Source organism: Sebastes umbrosus, chromosome 4, assembly GCF_015220745.1.
Source record: "Sebastes umbrosus isolate fSebUmb1 chromosome 4, fSebUmb1.pri, whole genome shotgun sequence".
NCBI classification, from domain to species: domain Eukaryota; kingdom Metazoa; phylum Chordata; class Actinopteri; order Perciformes; family Sebastidae; genus Sebastes; species Sebastes umbrosus.
In genome coordinates this window covers 19,727,717-19,749,306 of record NC_051272.1, presented here as the reverse complement: position 1 = coordinate 19,749,306, position 21,590 = coordinate 19,727,717, and the positions used below count along the sequence as shown (strand labels likewise).

Here is a 21,590-nt window from a genome sequence, read left to right as displayed (position 1 = left end):
ATTGTGCATACAGAATTATCAGGCTCTCTTGGAGCAAACCCCTCGGTCAGATACAAGCTTCAAAACAAAAACTGATGAAATATTTTGACTGTTGTGTGTGAAATACTTGGCTCGCACTCTCCGCATGTGGGATGCAGGTCATTGTTGCTTACAGTCTTGTTATACCAAAGCACCGTTCTACTGAATGTTGATTGTTTAGATGAGCGTGAAAGCCCTTGTGTAGAGTTGAAAGCCATGCTGTGGTTTGGTGCATGGAAGAGGGATCCATCGGGAGATTACATGTCACAGAATAAACAGTCTGGCTTTTAAACCGTCACAGCTCTGCTCTCTCTGATTCTATAACACTCTATTTCTCTCTCTCTCTCCTCATGTCACGACCAGACTAAACAGACTTAATTAATACTTTAAATGTCACTACGTTTTGCAGTGTGTTTACATTTGTCCTGAAACCTGTTTGCTGTCACATTATTGGTCAGATTGTATTTACAAAGTCTTTTTTTTAATCCTAAATGGGACATTACTGCGGCATAAAAAATAATATTGCAACAAAAAAGAAGCACTTGCCAAGTTCAGCAGAAACCTGTCTGACATGAAATCCAATAATTATGATTACAGCCCTACAGCTCTTTGCACATTCATCTGTCACTCATCAGTGAGTTATATGATCCATTCATTCAGGCATAGTATAGTACATAGTGTACTTGTGGTTCACATATAAAATTTCTACCATCCCTTTAGGTTTTTCAGAATATCTCAGATTAAGGAAATGCTGCCCCACAAACAGGATCTTAGTAGTTGGAAAACGGCCAATGGCTAACTAGCAAAAGAGGGAAGATGTGCCTCCCAACAACTGCAAAATGTCTTTATTTCCATGTTCAACATAGCTATCATGCTAGTAACTACTGTAGCACAGCTGAGAATCACCTGGGTTTTGTTTAGAGGTTTGACATTTGCGCAAATCCTGCAACTTCATGAGTAGGACAAGACTTAATAGTATAAATAGGATAATACAGTAATAATATAATAGATAATATATAATATAGTACATACTGTATGTGACATTGTTGGATTTGATGGAAGGCACCTTGATGGAGCAGGGGTAGCCATTTATCCTTGTTTCCATTGTTTTAAGCTAGGCTATACACATCTTGGACCAGTGGGTAACTCCGGGTCTGAGAAGTGAAGCCAATGCTGAAGTGCCTTAAACTTGTATTCTTTCTAAAAGCCAGCAGGGGGCGACTCCTCTGGTTGCAAAAAGATGTCAGATTGCATAGAAGTCTATGAGAAAATGACCCCACTTCTCACTTGATTTATTACCTCAGTAAACATTGTAAACATGAGTTTATGATCTCAGTCGCTAGTTTCAAGTCTTCTTCAATACAGCATGATGTTCATTTAGTAAATTATGGTCCCATTTAGAGTCAAATAGACCATAAAGCAGGGTATGCTTTAGTGACGGGTCGCTACCACGGCGTTGTCCGGTCTGGGAGTTGTCCATGTTTTCGTCTCACAACTTTAACCCTTTCACAGTGTGTTTTCAGTTCATGAAAGTTAATTGTAATATTTTGGTCAACTATTCAGCATTCGGTTGTACTTAGCTCCACCCTCTCGTGTCACTTCTGGTTGCAATTAACCAAGATGGCGACAGCCAAAATGCTGCACTTGAGGCTTCAAAACTGCAGTCCACAAACTAATGGGTGAAGTCACGGTGACTATATCCACTTCTTATATACAGTCTATGTCTTGGACCTACAGTATCTGTTGTGAATGCAGAGATGAAACTGATGTTGGCCTTGCTACTATGTTTTTTTTAACCATATTTTAGTCCAAGGGGAACATGCTATTCCTAATACATAGAACTATAATGTCTGTGAATAATGTCTGTTCTAAATGACTACTGTAATTTTTGGGCTTGACAGATTTCTGAATCTAAATTCTCTCCAACAGGTGTGAGTGAGGACGGCCGCAGTGAATCATCTGTAGAGAAATCCCAGCTCAGGCACAGTAAAGTTGGAGGCAGCCATGAAGAAAATAGACGACACAGCTACAGGCAGCTGGACTCCAGACAACAACCGTACCTCCTCCACCGTGAAGAACTCCTGCCACCCCAATCTGAAGGTACAAAAACTAGCTCTTCCCTGTAGCCAAACCATCTATCATTCATTACAGTTCCTGAATTCATAACACAATCATCACTGAACTGAGATGCACATCTTGAATTTGGGTTTGTTGTCAATCGGATTAGTCGGAACTTTAGCGTTTTGTAAATGGCGTTCCTGTGGCATGATGAAAAACATGGCCTCACTGGAACTCCTTTGTTTTCATGTTTTGTGTAAACTCTGTACAAAACATTTCAGAAAAAAACATATTTATATCAAACTTGGAAATACCTATATTTCCACAATTGTTTTTTCAAGTCTTGTTGAATATTTTTTTTTTTTTTTTTGACCTTGCAGAAATTCAGCTTTGAAGTAGCAGAAACAAAAAAAAACTAGAGCTGTGTATTGGCAAGAATCTGGCAATAAAATAAATATCATTATACAGAGGTAACGATTCAATATATTGCGATATGGTTAGCAAGGCGATATGATGCGATTTAAAAAAATAAATCTAACTTTAGGAAGATTGTCATAGTATAAAGAACACACCAGAAACACACCATTTTAGAATAGGCAAAAATAACTCTTTGACCCTTTTGAAAATGGCCAACATTTAGCGTAACTTTGGAGCGTAATTTAGCCACCTTCGCTCCTCCTTCTCCACAAGCTAGTATGACATGGTTGGTACCAAAGGATTCCTTAGGTTTTCTAGTTTCATATGATGCCAATAGCTCTAGCTCTAAAACTGAGCCTGCTACTATATATATACTATACTATAATATCACAACATATAATATCGCAATACAGATTTTTTTCTAGGGGTGTCAGAAAATATCAATAGTCATTAGTATTATCTGTTACACAGGCCAATGGGTGCAGCATTTACACACGTAGGCAAAATTGTTGGTACCCTTCCGTTAAAGAAAGAAAAACCCACAACGGTCACTGAAATAACTTGAAACTGACAAAAGTAATAATAAATAAAAATTTACTGAAAATTAACTAATGAAAATCAGCTATTGTTTTTGAATTGTGGTTCAACAGAATCATTTTAAAAAACAAACTAATGAAACTGGCCTGGACAAAAATGATGGTACCCCTAGAAAAGATGTAAAATAATGTGACCATAGGGACACGTTAAACTAAGGTGTGTCCTGTAAATAGCATCACAGGTGTCTTCAAACTTTTAATCAGTCAGTCTGCCTATTTAAAGGGTGAAAAGTAGTCACTGTGCTGTTTGGTATCATGGTGTGTACCACACTGAACATGGACCACAGAAAGCTAAGGAGAGAGTTGTCTCAGGAGATCAGAAAGAACATTATAGACCTTCATGTTAAAGGTAAAGGCTATAAGACCATCTCCAAGCAGCTTGATGTTCCTGTGACTACAGCTGCACATATTATTCAGAAGTTTAAGGTCCATGGGACTGTAGCCAACCTCCCTGGACGTGGCCGCAAGAGGAACATTGATGACAAATTGAAGAGACGGATAATACGAATGGTAACCAAAGAGCCCAGAACAACTTCCAAAGAGATTAGAGGTGAACTCCAAGGTCAAGGTACATCAGTGTCAGATCGCACCATCCGTCGCTGTTTGAGCCAAAGTGGACTTAATGGAAGACAACCGAGGAGGACACCAAATCATAAAAAAACAAGACTGGAATTTGCCAAAATGCATATTGACAAGCCACAAAGCTTCTGGGAGAATGTCCTTTGGACAGATGAGACAAAACTGGAGCTTTTTGGCAAGTCACATCAGCTCTATGTTCACAGACGCAAAAATGAAGCATACAAAGAAAAGAACACTGTACCTAATGTGAAACATGGAGGAGGCTCGGTTATGTTCTGGGGCTGCTTTGCTGCATCTGGCACAGGGTGTCTTGAATCTGTGCAGGGTACAATGAAATCTGAACACAATCAAGGCATTCTGGAGCGAAATGTGCTGCCCAGTGTCAGAAAGCATGGTCTCAGTTGCAGGTCATGGGTCCTCAAACAGGATAATGACCCAAAACACAGCTAAAAACACCCAAGAATGGCTAAGAACAAAACATTGGACTATTCTGAAGTGGCCTTCTATGAGCCCTGATCTAAATCCTATTGAACATCTGTGGAAGGAGCTGAAACATGCATTCGGAGAAGGCACCCTTCAAACCTGAGACAGCTGGAGCAGTTTGTTCAAGAGGAGTGGGCCAACATACCTGTCGACAGGTGCAGAAGTTTCATTGAGAGTTACAGAAATCGCTTGTTTGCAGTGATTGCCTCAAAAGGTTGTGCAACAAAATATTAAGTTAAGGGTACCATCATTTTTGTCCAGGCCAGTTTCATTAGTTTGTTTTTTAAAATGATTCTGCTGAACCATAATTCAAAAACAATGTCTGATTTTCATTAGTTAATTTTCAGTAAATTTTTATTTATTATTACTTTTGTCAGTTTCAAGTTATTTCAGTGACCATTGTGGGTTTTTCTTTCTTTAACGGAAGGGTACCAACAATTTTGCCTACGTGTGTATATACCAGAGAACGGTCATAAGAACATGTATAAATAGTTTCAGCCCGAAAGGACAGAGAGACCACATGTCTGTCATTTGACTGGCCTAGAGGGGGGTACTCAAATCTCTCTCCAATGACTGGGATCACATGTATGTAAGAGAGACACAGAGTGCATATGTTGCTGAATGTAGCCTCTTGTGTATGAATATCTAAAAGCTATAGCTGTCGGTGTTTCTGCTGAGCCGGTATTTCTTCAGACAGGTTATTCAAAAAGCAAATCTTTTTAGAGACTGGCTGAATAAAACTGCTTTAGGCGTCTTCTGTGTGTGTTGATGTACATCCATGAGTGTTGGAACACCTACTGGAAGGTTGAGTTGCGTTGCTGCATGTTTCTGGTTGATGGCTATGCAAGGTGTTGAGGTGTTACAGCAGCTCTCTCTGCCCTTTGGACTGGGGGATTAAGTCGCTGTGAAAAATTCCGTAAACAAAGTTTGTGCTTCAGTTAAAGAGGTCAGAACGGACTTCTTTATTGGATTAGGAAGCACATTGGACAATAATTACAAAGCCGCTTAGTGAATACCAGGGCAACTATAAGAAACAATAATAAGGAATTCCAGTCATACTGCGTTTTCCATCCGTGTGGGGTAATCTTACAATGAACCTCTCAGTGAGGTGACACAACATGCACTTCTAGAGAAAGTTTTTTTTTTGTCTGTTTATAGCACAACACATGTTGCTAATGTTCACAGCAGCATTCTGCACGTTTGTTTAGCCCACATTTGGATTGTTCTACATAATGCATTCTTGTCTGGGAACTGGACAAATCTGCCAACTCATGTTTTATTTGCCCTGGCAGAGGCGTCTGGTCCCCCTCCGCTTTGGACAGATTTCAAACAACCGTTTATCTAATATGGGGCAGTTTGAGATGATGACTGTACAGAAGAGCGCCACTGAAGCATTTTCAAAAACAAGCAAGATTGCTGCAACTGATGTGAACTTTCTGTTGAAGCTGCTATCGCCTAGCCTGTCATCACCAGACCAAATTGCAAATGCATCTGCCAGAGCAAATCAAATATGATCTCGTAGATTCGTCTGGTTACCAGACAAAGTAAAAACACCTTTTATCTCCAAATTCTGATGCTACACCATCAAAGCTCATCTCTGACTGTTGTAGTCTGTTTACATTTTTCTGTCACTCAGTGCTATGTCACATGTTTCGTTGCTCTAATTGGTTGAATGTCTATCCAATTGCTGTTCACCCGCTGATAACCCCCTTGGAAATCGAAAATTAGATTAATTCACATTTGCGATTTGGCTACATGTTTGATACCTGACATGCAAATATTGTGAGATAAAGGTAGTGACATTCTGTGTTTTATTCTGGTTGAAAGATCTTTCTGGTTCTATTTCCAATGCTTGAACCATGTGGACCTCTGAGATTTACATCCAGGTTTATAAAAGAAAAAAAAAGTTTAATGAACTATAGGCCTACATTATTTTGTAATATTATCAGAAAGAATTACACTTTTATCACAACAAGACTAGAGCTTTTGAGGAATTGATCTTATTTATTTAAGTAACAACGTTACAAAGTGTCTCACAGTCAGTACAAATTTGGTGCAAACCAGATTTAAAAACAGAGATAATGTAACTTAGAGTGATGTAAACCTGAATCATAGCAGATATAGGCAATGGATGATGAATGCATAGTCATAGCAGAGTGATGCTAATAACAACAATGAAGTAAGAAAGATATAAGACGATGGTAAAAGTAAGTTTTTAAGATCTGAGATATCTGAAATTATGTTCCTCAAACTCCTCACCATTCATTATTCCAGAAAGGGGTGAAGGTTCCTTTAAATTATGAAGTCTGGCAAAATGTGGACACCACGATGCTGGTGTAAGGTTTCAACATTAATGCAGTCATATGAGAACCATCTTGCTGAAGCATTATATCCACTTATATTCTGTGGTGTGAATGGTGATTATGCACATGACATTAGAGCTAAGCCTGCCCTTACACTGAGAGATGTATTATCAGCTGCAGACCACCCAGGTGGTTGCCATAGCTACACTGATACCTGAGCATTTACATAATCTATAAGCAAGAACTGTTAAATGAAATGAGGAAAAGTCATTATACACTTACTTTTGATAGTATTATACAGTATTTCTGGAAGCTCAGAGACTCCTCCTGTTTTTTAAGATTCTTGCTCAGCGGTGTTCTGATTGGATGAGCTTTGGGTCAAAGACAAATGGGGTTACAGTTCACATGACCTAGAGTGCATTGCTAATGCATAAAATCCAAGCTGTGTGCAACGTCCATGGTAGTACTGCTGCAAGATTTGGGGTCACTGGGATTTCCATAAGCAGGCTGGTTTTTGAGCCACTCTTAGCAGACTATTTAGCCTGGCTCTCATGTTGTTTAGGATCTACTTAGCCAATATTACATGTGGTATGCTTAAAGGTCCAGTGTGTACTGTGTAGCATTTAGGGAGATATATTAGCGGAAATAGAATATACAATTCATAACTATGTTTTCATTAGTGTATAATCACTTGAAACTAAGAATCGTTATAATATAAAAAGGAAAGAATCCCTTAGAATGAGCCCTTCATATCTACATAGAGAGAAGGTCCTCTTCATGGAGTCGGACAAACCAAACACTGGCTCTAGAGAGAGACTTTCACACGCTTGAAAGTGAGGGATGAGCGGAGGGGTATTCAGTTGGTTGCAATCTACAACCTCACCGCCACTAAATCCTACATACTACTCCTTTAATACTTCACCATCTACTGTTTAATTTGTGCTTACACTTGGAGCTACAACCTGAAAAGGTAACATCTGTTTTTAGTGTTATGTGAATGGCACCAAACCTGTGTGTCTCTTATGTCACTCACCATGCAGGATGACAACCGCTCCACTTGTCTTAATCTTTGCTAAGGTGCTGGAAAAATCAATGAGTCCAAAACATGATAGAAAAGATATCCACGCACTTAGATCCTTAGAGTCACTCACCATAACATGCTGTTGATGTTTTGAACACATTTGAACCCATATTGAGATTTTTCTGGGGATTGTATCTTTAAAGTAGGTTATTAATAATAACACCATTATTGTCAGAACCAGTAGTGTGTGAATCCATAGTTGCTATCAAATGACATTGGAGTAAATTCAGTTGATTGAAACATTTTGTTTGTTGGTGTGTGCTTCTCTTCCGAGCTGTTTCCATCCCTAAGCGTGCAGGCTATGGTTGCCTCTCACCTGTTTCCAATTATGCTGCATGTCAGTCGGTCTGTCGGCTCATAGTTCGGTGGATGAGTCTGTGTCCTGGTGGGTTTGGCTTCTCTAATCCTCTCTTTGTTACTGACTGTCAGTGTCCACAGGTGGCTGAGCTCAATACGCTCCGTGGCCCGAGCTTGCCCTGCAAATTCATGCCACACACTCAGAGAAATACATGCACAATATCCCAAACTAGGGCTTTTTCTTCATTGTTTTGTGTTTGTTACAAAATATTTGTTCACTTTTCAGTCTAGAGTTTGACTTTTCTACTTTTTATGTTTCCTTTTCACTGTGAGATGGTTGAACTACAGTGGTTGAACTGTTCTACCACGAATACTAATTCTAGTAATATTAATAATAAGATAAAAAAAATAATAATAATGCAGGTTGGTGTTTTCTTTTGAAATTAAAATGTAGAGGAAAAACGCTTCTGGACCACATAGTTTGACACATTGCTGTTCTCTCTCTGTATCTCTGTAGATGTTCCTGGCAGCCTTGTCCTTTGCCTACTTTGCCAAGGCGTTATCTGGCAGCTACATGAAGAGCACAATTACACAACTAGAGAGGCGATTTGACATCCCCAGTTATCTGATCGGCATCATCGATGGGAGCTTTGAAATAGGTGAGTTTCTCAAATCCTTTATGTGTCTCTCTATTTACTGGCTAAATAATTGTGATGCATTTAGATGCTACTTTAATGCAATTACGACAATAATATGTCCTCTTAGCATATATGCATCCCCTTTGAGCTTTGAATAGTCACAATGGTTGCATACCTAATTGACTAAAAAATCCTTTGAAGAGAGCAGCACGTAGGCTTGGAATAGAGGGATTCTTTGATGGCTTGCAGTTGCACAACAGACTGTGGACATGACATATAATATTCCCTGTTTATGCCTCAGATGAATATAAATATTTACACTGACTTTGATCAAAATCTACACAGACCTCTAATAGGGCTGTTGAAACTATAAATTATATTCATACACTTTGAGAAGACCCAGTTTACAGTGACCGAGATACTGTGTGTGTGTGAGAGACATTCAGACACAAACATACATTACAGAGCCCACCCAGGAGGACAAGTACATTTTATGAAAAAGCTGTGGACTGTCTACTAATGGATCATCCGTTAAAGCAAAGCATGTGTGTGGTATGACTGTCTGAATATAAAGGCCTTTCCTCTGTATTTATATATCATGAAGGTTGCGATCCTAGTGCTTGTCAGCTTAATCAAAACAATACAGTAAACTATTGCACACCTCACAGATAAATCCTTCCATGGTGTTTCTCCATAGGCAAATGGATTTTTTTTAATTGAAAAAATATTCAAATCTACAAACAATGCAGACAAGTACTCAACATAATATTACAGAGAAACAAGTAAATTCATTTGAATTTAATTAAAAAAAATAGAATTGGGATAAATAAATTTAAAAATATAAAATTATAAGAAAGAAAAAAAGCATACATTATTCCTCTTTAAAGAGTTCACTATACATTTTGACAGTTGTATTACTTTTCTTAGTGTTTATAAGTTTGAGAGTCTCTAGATATTCTTTAAAATCATATTCAAATCCACTGACATTGTGGATAACGCTTATTACTTTACCATATGTAATTAATACATTTACCATAATTTCAATGTTAAATTTATCATGTTCAAAATGTGTTGTGTCAATTATAAAATCAATTTTGGCATTATGATTAGTTTTACACAGTATATAATCTTTCATTTGAGTCCAAAGGGTAAGTGTATGTATACAATGATAATATAAATGTGTTATAGATTCTGGTACATCATCACAGAAATTACATTTGTCTTCAATATCTAAGAATCTGGAGGAATATAAATTGGGTTGATATGTATTGTGTAAAACTTTGATGTGTACTTCTTTAGTCTTTTTGGTAATTCAGAATTTGTATGGTAATAATAGCCATGCTCTTTGCCAATCAGTACTTAAAGCAAAAAGCTTTTCCTCTTGGAATACTTTTTCTTCTTTCATAGAATGTATTACGTACGACAAAGTATCAGGGCCACATTGAGGGAAAGAAAATCAGAGATTTCGAGAATACAGTCAAAATATTACGAGAAAAAAAATCGTAATTTAATGAGAATAAAGTCATGCTATTTCAAGAAAAAAAGTAATTTCCTCCTCCACAAAAGAGGCAATTTCTCCCAGGTCCGTGTGGTTCTTTATTCGGAATAAACTCAGTTTCTTCCACAATCTTTTCAAGGTCCTGATACTTATGATAATGTGGTGCTGTTGTGCCAAAAGATTAAGTATTTAGTTATTTGTGAAACCTATACCAGTATAGGTGAAGTATAACTTCACAAGATGCTCAGCGTTCCTCATTTTCACACAGGCCGCACGCTGCTCTATTTCCCCTCTAAAATAACACCTAAAATTACTACTTTATATTACTATGACTTTATTCTGATAATATTACGACTTTTTTCTCTTAAATTTCTGACTTTATTCTCAAAAAATTACGACTTTTTTTCTTGTAAGTTTATGACTTTATTCTTATAATAGGACTTTTTTTTCTCGTAAACTTTTGACTTTATTCTCATAATATTATGACTTTATTCTCGAAATCTCAGATACATTTTTTTCCCTCAATGTGGCCCTAATACTCCGTCTTAATTACGTATATGTTTATTGTTGCATTTAGCATTTATACTACCATAGGCAAAGATGGATCAGAATCAGGGTTTACAAGAAATTATATCTGTCAACATGCATCATTTAGATGATTGATTCTGATTTAAGAAAAAAAAAAAGATTTAGATATTCGTAGATACTTGGTGTTCCGCAGACCTTTTCTTATATATAAAAATTGTAAAAATTACAGCCTTTGTAGAAATTCTCTCAACAGTAGGTCTTGTGTTTTATGCCTTTGACTCATCTCCATCTCCTTTTCTGATCATCTCAACCTTGTAGGGAATTTGTTGGTCATTGCCTTTGTGAGCTATTTTGGTGCCAAACTCCACCGACCCAAGATCATAGCAATCGGATGTATCTTGATGTCTTTTGGGACGTTCTTGATCGCCATGCCTCATTTCATCATTGGCCGGTAGGCAGAGTGTCATGTCTGTATGCATTATAGTTCACAAATTCCATCCATGTATTAATTTTATTTATTTTATTCTTCAAGCACAATGTAGGGACAGTATTCCCTGCACTTTAAAAATGATGTACATATTTGCGCTTCACATTGTGAGTATCTAACGATACCTGATGCTTTCTCCCTTCCCTTGTTTAACAGTCACATTGGTATTTTGTACGCAGCTATAAGATCGAAACATCAGTTAGGTGGTCAGTGAATTCAACCAATAACCTCTCTCCATGTCCAGCAAGCTCACCTGAGTCCACCAGGGCAGGTGACAGACCCTCTATACTGCCCTCTAGAGGTAAGACTACGACTAGTGTTCTTAATCAAACTTTATTTATTACTATTTGTTAATATTGTCAAATCCTTTTTAGTGCTGCACAATTAATCAAAATTTCATCAAAATCGCAATATGGCCTATTGCAATTTTCAAATCTCCGGATGAGGAGGAAATCGCAATATTTGTTAAAGGCGAAATGTGTGTCAAAATACAAGATATTTTTTCGAAATTATGCAGCCCTCATTTCTTTTACAATACTAAGTTCTGTATTGTTTGTTCCGTCTTGGGACCAACATGTGCGTGTTTTACTTTAGAGGACATTTAGACAATCACATCAAACTAGTGTACTTGTGATGTTGTTCACCAAAACCAGCTGTCTCATCATGGTTAATATGAATAACAAGAATGTAGTAATATAGAATATATAAAGATGCATGCATTAAGTTAATTGTAATTTTTTGTTAATTTTTTGTCAATTTGTGAGGGTTTGAATTATAAATTCTCATCTGATTTTTCCTATTTGATTCTGAACTGTAGGCTGTGAGCGAGAGTCCAGTGTTTCAATGTGGATCTATGTGTTTCTGGGAAATGTCCTGCGTGGGATAGGAGAGACTCCTGTCCAGCCGTTGGGAATCTCCTATATTGATGATTACGCTCAGTCAGAGAATGCTGCCCTCTATATTGGTATGCACCATATTCACTGGCCATATTAGTAGCTTTGTACGGTGCCAAGATTAATGCTGTGTTCCAAACAACTTGGAGGTCGGAATTTTCGAAGTTTACATTTCCAACTTCCGATCTCCAAGCGCTCCAGGAGCACAACGCCAAATGTTAAACAAAAACCATGGCTGACTGTGACAGACCTTGGCAAGTGTACGCACAATTGAACTCTCAGCAATGCAGCCTCACATTTTTTCTTGCATTTTTAACATTTTACTAAATAACTTTTGTGCAGAAGAGATAACCGTTTACCGTCTATTTACATGCAGAACAGGTTTCACTATATGATAGTATGTATTATTTTATTTAAATACAGGCAAGTACTTTACGTTGCCTTTTAGTTGATGTTTTATCCACAGCGTGCACTTACATTGTTGTGATGTCAGACAACTGCGTCTTTGTGAAGTTGGGGTAGATGGATTTGCCCTGAGTTTACAAGTAGGAACTCCGACTCTGAATAGTGTTACATTGTACTCTTTCTAGTAGGAGGTCGGAAATGTTTGAGTTCCAAGTCGTCTGGAACGCAGCATAAGGTCACTTCTATTTCAATGTAATTCATTCATGAAGTGGATTTTATTTATATTTGTATAACTGAATAAAAGGGTTTCATATCCAGTATGTATCAGCAGGTATATTGGATGTTCTAAGGATTAATTAGGAGTAGGTGACTACATGTTTAATACATACAGGCTTTTGCTAAAAGAAAATGAGACTTAAAGTGACTGTATTATTCAGTGGAATGTGTTACAGTAGAAAATACTAAATCAAAATAATTCTTAAAAATGGATGGATGTTATGTTTTCTGTTAGTAGGTGTTGAATGTGGTTAAATGAAAACACTTTGTTGTCTTTGTTGTAAATTCTAGGATGTGTCCAAACCATATCAATTATTGGTCCTGTCTTTGGGTACCTGCTGGGGTCGCTCTGTGCAAAGATCTACGTTGACGTCGGCTATGTGGACATGGGTGAGTTAACTGTCATCTGACTGATTAAATAACAGTGTTGTGTTTGATAAGTTGTTAAATCAGTTGTTCACACTGCACTCACACTCCTCTGTGGAGAGTTGGATTTAGAAATTGGTTGTTGTACATGATGGCGTTAAAGCTGTACAAGACATAATGCACCTGCCAAAAGGAAATGAACTAGGGCAGGGTAAATCCTGCTGTGATACAGTGTAATCTGACTGGGAAACACTTTAAAGCTGTTGTAAATACAATACAACAATACAATACAAAGTCAGGAGACGTCTCCTCATGTTCTGAAATGTTGCATTTGAACATTTACTGCAGCCCTAAGTGTATGTAAAGCACTTTGAACATGACTATATAAATAAAATCACTTCGCCTTGCCGTAGAAATAAATATAACTAAACAAATAAATGAAAATGTAACTATAGTAAATGAGAGGCAACTTAAACCAAATGAATCCACATACTGTGCTCATGTGGTTCTCATGTCTTGGCAGAGACGGTGACTATTACCCCTGGAGACGCCCGCTGGGTGGGGGCGTGGTGGCTGGGCTACCTCATCGCTGGTACCATCACCCTCATGTCTGCCGTCCCTTTCTGGTTCCTTCCTAAATCACTGCCCATGCCTCTGGACAAACACGATAGCAACTGCACTCCAGAGCAAACCAGGTTCATCAAAGATTCACCAACCATGGAGCACAAGTTCAGACCTGAGGAGCCGGTTAATTTACAACAGATGGTCAAAGGTAGGATTATATTCACACTAAGTTGTACTGCTGGGAAAGTTGAATGTTGAGTAATGGCATCGTAATTAATTAATTATGCAGTCCGGGGAATCTTTAGGGATGTACTGTGTTTTTCACCCGAGTCTCTTTTACAACTGCTTCCTTTATTAACCCACAGTTTTTGCATTTCTGCATCAAGTGCAAGCTGATTTTTTTTTTAAAGAAGTTTATTTCTTCTTATGAATTTAAATTCCATGATGCATGAACAATCCAATTCTACAATATTGTGCCGAGCAATTTCCAGAACAGAAGTGCTCAATATCCAATCACCGAAAAATGCAATTCTTACAGAAATCTCAAAATGTCAAAAGTTTTTGATACCAAATCACAGCATGGCTTTTTCTGTGGTGTTCCTCAAGGTCTTGGTGTCTTAATGTGGTATTTTGGATGGATTATTGATGATTTTTAACAGTTCTCAAGTGATAGAAAAAGGTTAAATTTAGCACCAAATCTGTGTATCAACCTAAAAATCACTGCAACAACTTATGAGACTTAATACACACGGGGATGGTCATCATATACTTCTATCATAATATTCTAAACCTTTATACACTTTTACAGTTTGTTTTAATTAATCAATCATTTTTCTATTTCTGATTTCTGACTAGAAAAACTTGACACACAGTGCTGAGCTGCATCTCAAATTAATCTTCAGGTTCCCAGCTTTGATGTCCACTTCTATGGGACATCTACTGTTGACCTGCTATCTCCCCCTAAACACCCCCTGTCCCTCCCTAAAAAAATACAAAATGGGTCAAAGAGGGGTGGAGTGGAAAAGGTTAAACCTGTTGGTCGGTCTAGTTTTAGATACCGTATGCTTTTTATAAATGCAATGATAATCTGTACATTATGAAAAGATGTGTTGAAAGAGACAAAGCTTTAGGTTTTTAAATGGTTTTCATGAACTTCCCCACACAGAATTTGTGCCCACATTGAAGAGTCTCCTTGGAAATCCTGTGTACATCACTTTCTTATGCGTGACCATCATTCAGTTCAACTCTCTCATCGGGATGGTCACCTACAAACCCAAATACATTGAGCAACACTACGGCCAGTCAGCATCAAAAGCCAATTTTCTCATGGGTAAGCACACTGTTAATTGATAATTCATAATGTTTACCTGGTTTGGATGACTCTTGTTTGGTCATTTTATCTTTTGTAGATGAGTTACACGCTTGCTCAAAGCCTGTGCTACTCCACTGAAAGGAAAGTATTTAAGGATGCAAAGTGATGTGAGCTGGATGGTCATCATAAGAGTTTCATGAGCCAGCTTTTGATGAATTTTTTATGCTCCAACTCCCACTTCCCTAAGTAAACGCTGCAGCTTCTGAATGACAGCCAGGTTTACTGAAATTGTTGGACAGTTTGGCATTTATTTAAAAACAAAAAAGCACACATATTAATGAGACCAGTTATTAGGTCAATCTGGTGGAATTGGAGACAGTGTTTCCTCCACACAATAGAATGAGTGAATCTCGGATGATGAGAAATCCATTTCTTATCCTCTTTACAATCAAAAGTCATTTTCATCTTTCACGAAATGGCTTCAGTACATTTTACATGAAATATGAATGAGACTACTTTCATATGAATGAGGGCTCTTATCTTTGATCCTTTCAGGGAGCGATGCTGCTGCCTGATGTTGCTTGTTCACGTTGTTTCCTGATCCTCTATCCCTTTAAGAGTCCGTTGTGTTCTGCAATTTGGCTAGGCATGATCAACATCCCAGCTGTGGCCCTCGGGATGTTCTCTGGAGGTGTCGTCATGAAAAAGTACAAGCTGGGTATCATGGGAGCAGCTAAATTTGCCTTTGGGACCTCGCTGCTGGGCTACTTCCTGTCGCTCTTTTTCTTAGCCCTGGGCTGTGAGAACTCCAAGGTGGCCGGCATCACAGTCTCATATAGCGGGTATGTGATGTCTGGTTACATTTCCCTCATGTCATAGCAGGATATGTAATATTCAGGAGCAGGAGCTAGGTTTGGATTTAGGGACATTTTACAATTAAAGTGACAATGTTTTAAGTGGTGTTGTATGAGGTACTTACTCACAGTCAGTGACTGGAGTTACCACACAGAAGCAAAAGAATGCACTGTTGTGGACGGGGCCGGCAGCTGTGAGACAGCTATACAGTCTATACATCAGACTGGCAATACGTCATCCAGAGTAGCATGACATTGGGGGAAAACATTCCCATGTCCCTCCTAGACGGCAACAGAGTAAACAGAAGAAGTTGAAACAAGTCTCCAAACTTCTACTTTAAACAAACCGATAATAGTAATAACGCCATGCCGAAGAGCTGTTATGTAGTTGGTTGCACCAACAATAAATCAAAAGACGCTGATCTCTGATTATTTTCCCCAACCATGTCCTAAAAAAGATATAATAGAGGGGCTTTATGGCTCCAAGCTATAGACCAGACCAGCATCACGTCATCGCCGAGGCTGCGCTCCCTTTTGGGCGAAAGAAACTCGCTGTCACAGGAGGGAAAATGGAAAATGACGAAAAGCTGTTGTGTAGCGGGTTAACCGGCTTTCATTTCAGATCTGAGGCACATATGAAACGTGTCACTGTCTGTTTGGAAAACTGAAGACTGAAGGGACATGATGGCGATCAACCTTTTATTTATTAACGTATCGCAAACTCTCAGGTCCAAGCAAGATTGCAAATGAATTATTAGATATGTATAAAACAAACATTTGTTTAACAAGAGATGAATGCATACAAACTCGTAAAAATTACAATCCAAACAAAGGTCAAATAGCACTGAAGTCTATGGGATCTTCGGTTTTCTATCCCCCATAAAGAGGGCGCGGCCTTGAGTTTTTGCAATGGACCCATATGTGCCGGACTGATGTTTGTTTCCGACGGGAAACTGAAGTCGTTATCTACACTCTCGCCCAACCAACTAGACACTATTGAAAAAAACTGTAATTTAACACGGGAGTTGCTGGTCTACCGCTGCCTTGATTTAGTTTATTTGCGTTATTGTGTTTGGTTAGTTCGGATTCACCAAAGTCACACAATAATGTAAACTAACTAACCGATCGAGGCAGCAGTAGACCAGCAACTCCCGAGTTCTGCGAGGTAAAATTACAGTTTTTTTTCAATGGAGTAGATGCAACAGCTTTAGTTCCCCGTCAGATAGGGCTGTCTGATGGCAAGGTAAAGCAGTGAAAATATTCTAAATATAGCGTACACTTAAACTGATATGGATTTTTTTTACGTGAGCCTTTCTTTTAGGTGGCTAAAATACTTTTTGTTGTCAGCTCCGTCCACAGCAGTACATTGCTTTGCTCCAGTCATTACTCCTCTCTGTTTCTCCAAACTGGAGGCTTGCCGATCGTCATCTACTGTAGGTGATACACTGTGTGATGGAATTTTCCATCAATTCCTCTCTTATTGGTAGAAAGGTCAGAGTGTTTGTCAGAGTGTCCCTCTGTTGACATTCTTGGGTTGGAGTCCTGTCTAGAGGAGCCACCGTTATCTGTACAGCTGTGCCTGTAGTGGAGACCATAGAGCCAGTCGCTAGGGCAACCAGGGTCAGAGATGCCAGAGGAACGAAGTAAGTCATAACATGATAAGGGGTAAGACACTGAGCACCGGGGAGGAAGTACAGAGTTGTGAGGCCTTCATGCAGAGAGCATCTATTGTGGAGACCTGACAATTCTCCTTGATCAAGCTTCAATAAACCTTCTTTTGTAAGACATCATCAGCTCCGGACCTCTTCCTTCCAAAGATAACTTGTGTATCAATTATTCCATCACACACTGAATATGGATAAGTACCTCATACAACCCCACTTCAAAACACCCGAACTATCCTTATATCCTTTTTTTGTGTTGTGTTGCCTTTCTTTGTCTCTATTTTCATATTCCATGCACAGTAACAGTCGTGGCTTCCTGTTTTGATGAATTTTTCATATGTGCTGTCAATAATATATATGCATTTTCTTCATGTTGTCACATGCAGAGTAGAAGGCTTGTCTTATCAGGAGCAGTCTCTCTCCTCTGACTGTAACTTGGGTTGCTTGTGCTCAAGAAAGGAGTGGGATCCAGTGTGTGGAGAGAATGGGATCACCTATGTTTCTCCCTGCTTGGCTGGATGCACCTCCTCCACCGGCTCTGGTAGAAATACGGTCAGCCACACTGACTCCATGACACATCCATATTTCTCAGTGTAACTGTTGACTAACAAATGCAGCTTAATATTTAGGCTTCATTGCTGTGTTTCATTCATATTATGTCCAATAGCACTGATGTCTACAGAGTAGCACTTGACTATTTACCTACAGGAAAACAAATGCTTCATTCATTCATAAACTTTTCTTCTCTTCTGTTAGGTGTTTGACAATTGTAGTTGTGTAGCGCTGGCTGACACGCAACAAGGCAACATGACGGCCACTCTGGGCCAGTGTCCACGTAGTGACAGCTGTGACATAATCTTCCCTTACTTCCTGGCTCTGTCTGTCCTCAGCTCCTTCGTCATCTCTCTTGGGGGAACACCTGGCTTCATGCTGCTGGTCAGGTCTGTCGATAAGCCTATTGTTAGAGCTATACATCATGTTGTCGTTCTTGGACAGATTACGCTTCCTGCTGTTATCAGAAAAATGTTATCACTTACATATGAAACAGTATCATCAGTAGAGATGTTTCAAAAATAACTAAAACTGTCAGAATGTAGAAGTCTTCATTAAAGTTGCTCCATACGATATCCAGAGAAGTAATATCACAGCTAACATCTATTTTCTATGTAAAGATATAGAGGAGTAATGTCTACCTGAGCAGAGAATTAAGTCGCTCTCCTTCTGTGTGTGTTCTAATCAGTGGGCAACCTCCGGGTCTGACAGAGCTAACAGTTTACAGCTTACAGCTTACAAAAAGAAGCCAATGAGGAAGTGCCTTAAACTTGCATTCTTTCTAATATCCAGCAGGGGGCGACTCCTCTGGTTGCAAAAAGACGTCTGATTGTATAGAAGTCATTGAGAAAATGACCCTACTTCTCACTTGATTTATTACCTCAGTAAACATTGTAAACATTAGTTTATGGTCTCAATCGCTAGTTTCAAGTCTTCAATACAGCATGATGTTCATTTAGTAGATTATGGTTCCATTTAGAGTCAAATAGACCATGAAGCAGGGTATGCTTTAGGGCGTAGCTACCTTGTGACTGAGAGGTCGCTACCACGGCGTTGTCCGGTCTGGGAGTTGTTGTTTTTTCGTCTTACAGCTTTAACCCTTTCATAGTGTGTTTTCAGTTCATGAAAGTTAATTGTAACATTTTGGTCGCCTAAAAATACCTTATTCAGCGTTCGGTTGTACTTAGCTCCACCTTCTCGTGTCACTTCTGGTTGCGAAATACCATGATGGCAACCGCCAAAATGCCAAACTCGAGTCTTCAAAACAGCAGTCCACAAACCAATGGGTGACGTCACGGTGACTACGTCCACTTCTTATATACAGTCTATGGTTGTAATCCGAGTTTCCCCGTGCTTTGTTGACATAGCCAGGCCGGCCACCATGCCCCACTGGCTAGCTCATGGCCGCCACCCTGCACTGCTCTGATACGGCGGATACAGCTGGGCGACATTGCGGAAGTGTCGCACCCACCCTCCGGTTCCCCCCCGGTTAACAGTGTTAGCTCTGTCAGCACTGTTGCCGTTGTTTTCGCTGTTAGCACCGTTAGCTACGAGCTGCTGGCTCAGCCATCGCCATGTTGAGAGCCATGCAAAGGTAATAGAAATGCTCCAATCTCGCATTTAGGACCTTTTTCACCTTTTTCTTTTTTACCTTAAAGCATCTTCTAATCCTCATTCATAGCATTTTTTTTCTCTTTCAGTACAAAAAGTGCAAATCATTGTCCTTCTTTAGGTGTTGCAATGTTTAAAACCTGAATCTCCTTTAACCCCTCAGTCTTGCCTCTACAGGTGCATTAAACCTGAGCTGAAATCTTTTGCTCTTGGGATCTACACATTGGCCACTCGCACCCTTGGTGAGAACCATCTTTAGTATTCTGGACATTACTATCTAGTTAGTGTGAATGTCAAACTCGCGGAAATCTCCTAAGAGCTGACATTCAGCATGCTGTGTGTTGGAATGAGCAGAATTACTAGAGTAATGTGTGCGTGTATAGAAACAGATTGAGCTCATCATTAAATATTTCTAAAAATGATAAAGATGCCATCTGAACTTATTTTGTCACCAAGTATTTTAAGCACCTATTTTCCATTAAATAGCATTATTATAATAAGTATAACAATGATTATGTTGTGTTATATCATTTTATAACATTTACAATTGATGGATATCTCACTTTGAAGCAACCCTTTATGTGCTCTTTGTTTGAAGTATTATTTTGTTATTTTGAATTGCGCTACAGCTGGAATACCTGCCCCTATATACTTTGGAGCCTTAATTGACACAACGTGCCTCAAATGGGGAAACAAGATGTGTGGAGGAAGAGGAGCATGCAGGATATATAACACCTCAGCTTATAGGTAATATGATATGTAATTAATATCCACTGGGATGCATATGTTCGCCACATGTAGCTTGACTTTTTCCCAGTTTGTCCCCTAACAGCATTGCTTTCTGTTTTTTTTTGCAGGATAGTGTACCTGGGCCTGACACTGGGCTTAAGGACAGTCTCCTTCTTCCTTTGTATCTCAGGCTTTGTTCTACTCAAAAGACATATTAAGAGGGAGGAGAGAAGCGCTCTGACCAATGGGAGTGTAGAGTTGGAGTCACTGAGGAAAGAGGAGGACAGCTCCGTACACTGTGAGCAGTTTATACCGGCCTTGGACTGCAATCCTGATAGAGAGACTCGTTTGTGAGCCTCAGCAGCTCAACCTCTTCTCTTCTGACTCAGCTCTATGGAGCGCCTCAGTCAGATGTATAGAGGAACACACACTGTGGACACTTCATAGCACACAGAGGATATATTTGTACAGGATTTGTGTAGACGACGAGTCATTTTAAAAACACAACAAGCTATTTCTGGAATGTAGAAAAAAAAAGGTTGTTTTTCATGAATGGAAGATTTTTGGAGAAAAAATAATGTAATTGTGCTGTATTTTCTATGTTGTTCTTCATTTTTATGATTAAAATTGGTAAAGTAAATTTTGGGATTCAACAAGGAGCCTGAATAAGATGGTTAAGGGGAGACGACCCAGGCAAAAACATTGTTTTTCATGCACTGGTCATTTTTGAGATTTTGGGCTATTTTGCTTCTATAACATGTCTTCTTTCAGACTAGTGGAAAGAAAACATTCAAAATACACATTCAGGTGTTTATTTTACTACTTTGTCTATTTACGTCTGTAGATTTCTCCTAAATTCACCGAAGGTTACCATTAGATAATGCCTAATTTGCATATGTAAACATACACTTTCAGAAAACTTGTAATACAAAAACTAATTGTCTTAATGTGCAATCACCTGGGGAAGTTTCATGGTGATATCTATTAGTTAATTTTATTACCCTATTCACTTGTAGTGTCTCCCACAGCATCATGTCAGAGATACGGACATTAAACAGGTCTGTAGGCTGTTTCTGTGGTGGAAGAGCTGGGAGTGTATTTCTACACTGAGGCAAAGTAAGTGTTTTCTGTGAACAAATAAGGTCAGGAAGCAGAAATACAGTAAGTGACTCCATGATTGATCTCAGCACGACAATGAGGAACACACTATCTGGAGTTTATGTGTTTATTTTTTATGCTCATGCCTTTGTCATGTACTAACCAAACTGTCAACAATTTCAAAATATCAAGAATAGCTGTACCAACTCCAAAATGTTGTCAAACTATTAAGGTTTGGAGGTGGATCTACCATTCCAGGATTTTTTTAAGAATTTGAACATCT

At 38.8% G+C, this 21,590-nt stretch overlaps 1 protein-coding gene across 3 annotated transcripts in view; it reads left to right on the top strand.

Annotated features, from left to right (window-relative positions):
* slco1c1 (solute carrier organic anion transporter family, member 1C1) overlaps nucleotides 1-21,501 on the top strand; it is a 23,547-nt gene extending 2,046 nt beyond the window's left edge. Inside the window, exons 2-15 of one of the 3 annotated variants that reach the window (XM_037767945.1) lie at nucleotides 1,948-2,118; nucleotides 8,350-8,491; nucleotides 10,815-10,947; nucleotides 11,163-11,284; nucleotides 11,801-11,947; nucleotides 12,849-12,947; nucleotides 13,447-13,695; nucleotides 14,653-14,817; nucleotides 15,446-15,641; nucleotides 17,777-17,869; nucleotides 18,208-18,258; nucleotides 19,658-19,722; nucleotides 20,110-20,227; nucleotides 20,338-21,501. In XM_037767945.1, the coding sequence (XP_037623873.1) occupies nucleotides 2,023-2,118; nucleotides 8,350-8,491; nucleotides 10,815-10,947; nucleotides 11,163-11,284; nucleotides 11,801-11,947; nucleotides 12,849-12,947; nucleotides 13,447-13,695; nucleotides 14,653-14,817; nucleotides 15,446-15,641; nucleotides 17,777-17,869; nucleotides 18,208-18,258; nucleotides 19,658-19,722; nucleotides 20,110-20,227; nucleotides 20,338-20,563 (1,902 nt within the window). In that variant the 5' untranslated portion in view covers nucleotides 1,948-2,022 and the 3' untranslated portion in view covers nucleotides 20,564-21,501. Of the gene's footprint in view, nucleotides 1-1,947; nucleotides 2,119-8,349; nucleotides 8,492-10,814; nucleotides 10,948-11,162; nucleotides 11,285-11,800; nucleotides 11,948-12,848; nucleotides 12,948-13,446; nucleotides 13,696-14,652; nucleotides 14,818-15,445; nucleotides 15,642-17,703; nucleotides 17,870-18,073; nucleotides 18,259-19,657; nucleotides 19,723-20,109; nucleotides 20,228-20,337 lie in introns of those variants that run through there. The other 2 variants (XM_037767944.1, XR_005206668.1) reach the window with 2 other exon arrangements.
* Nucleotides 21,502-21,590: the final 89 nt, after the last annotated feature.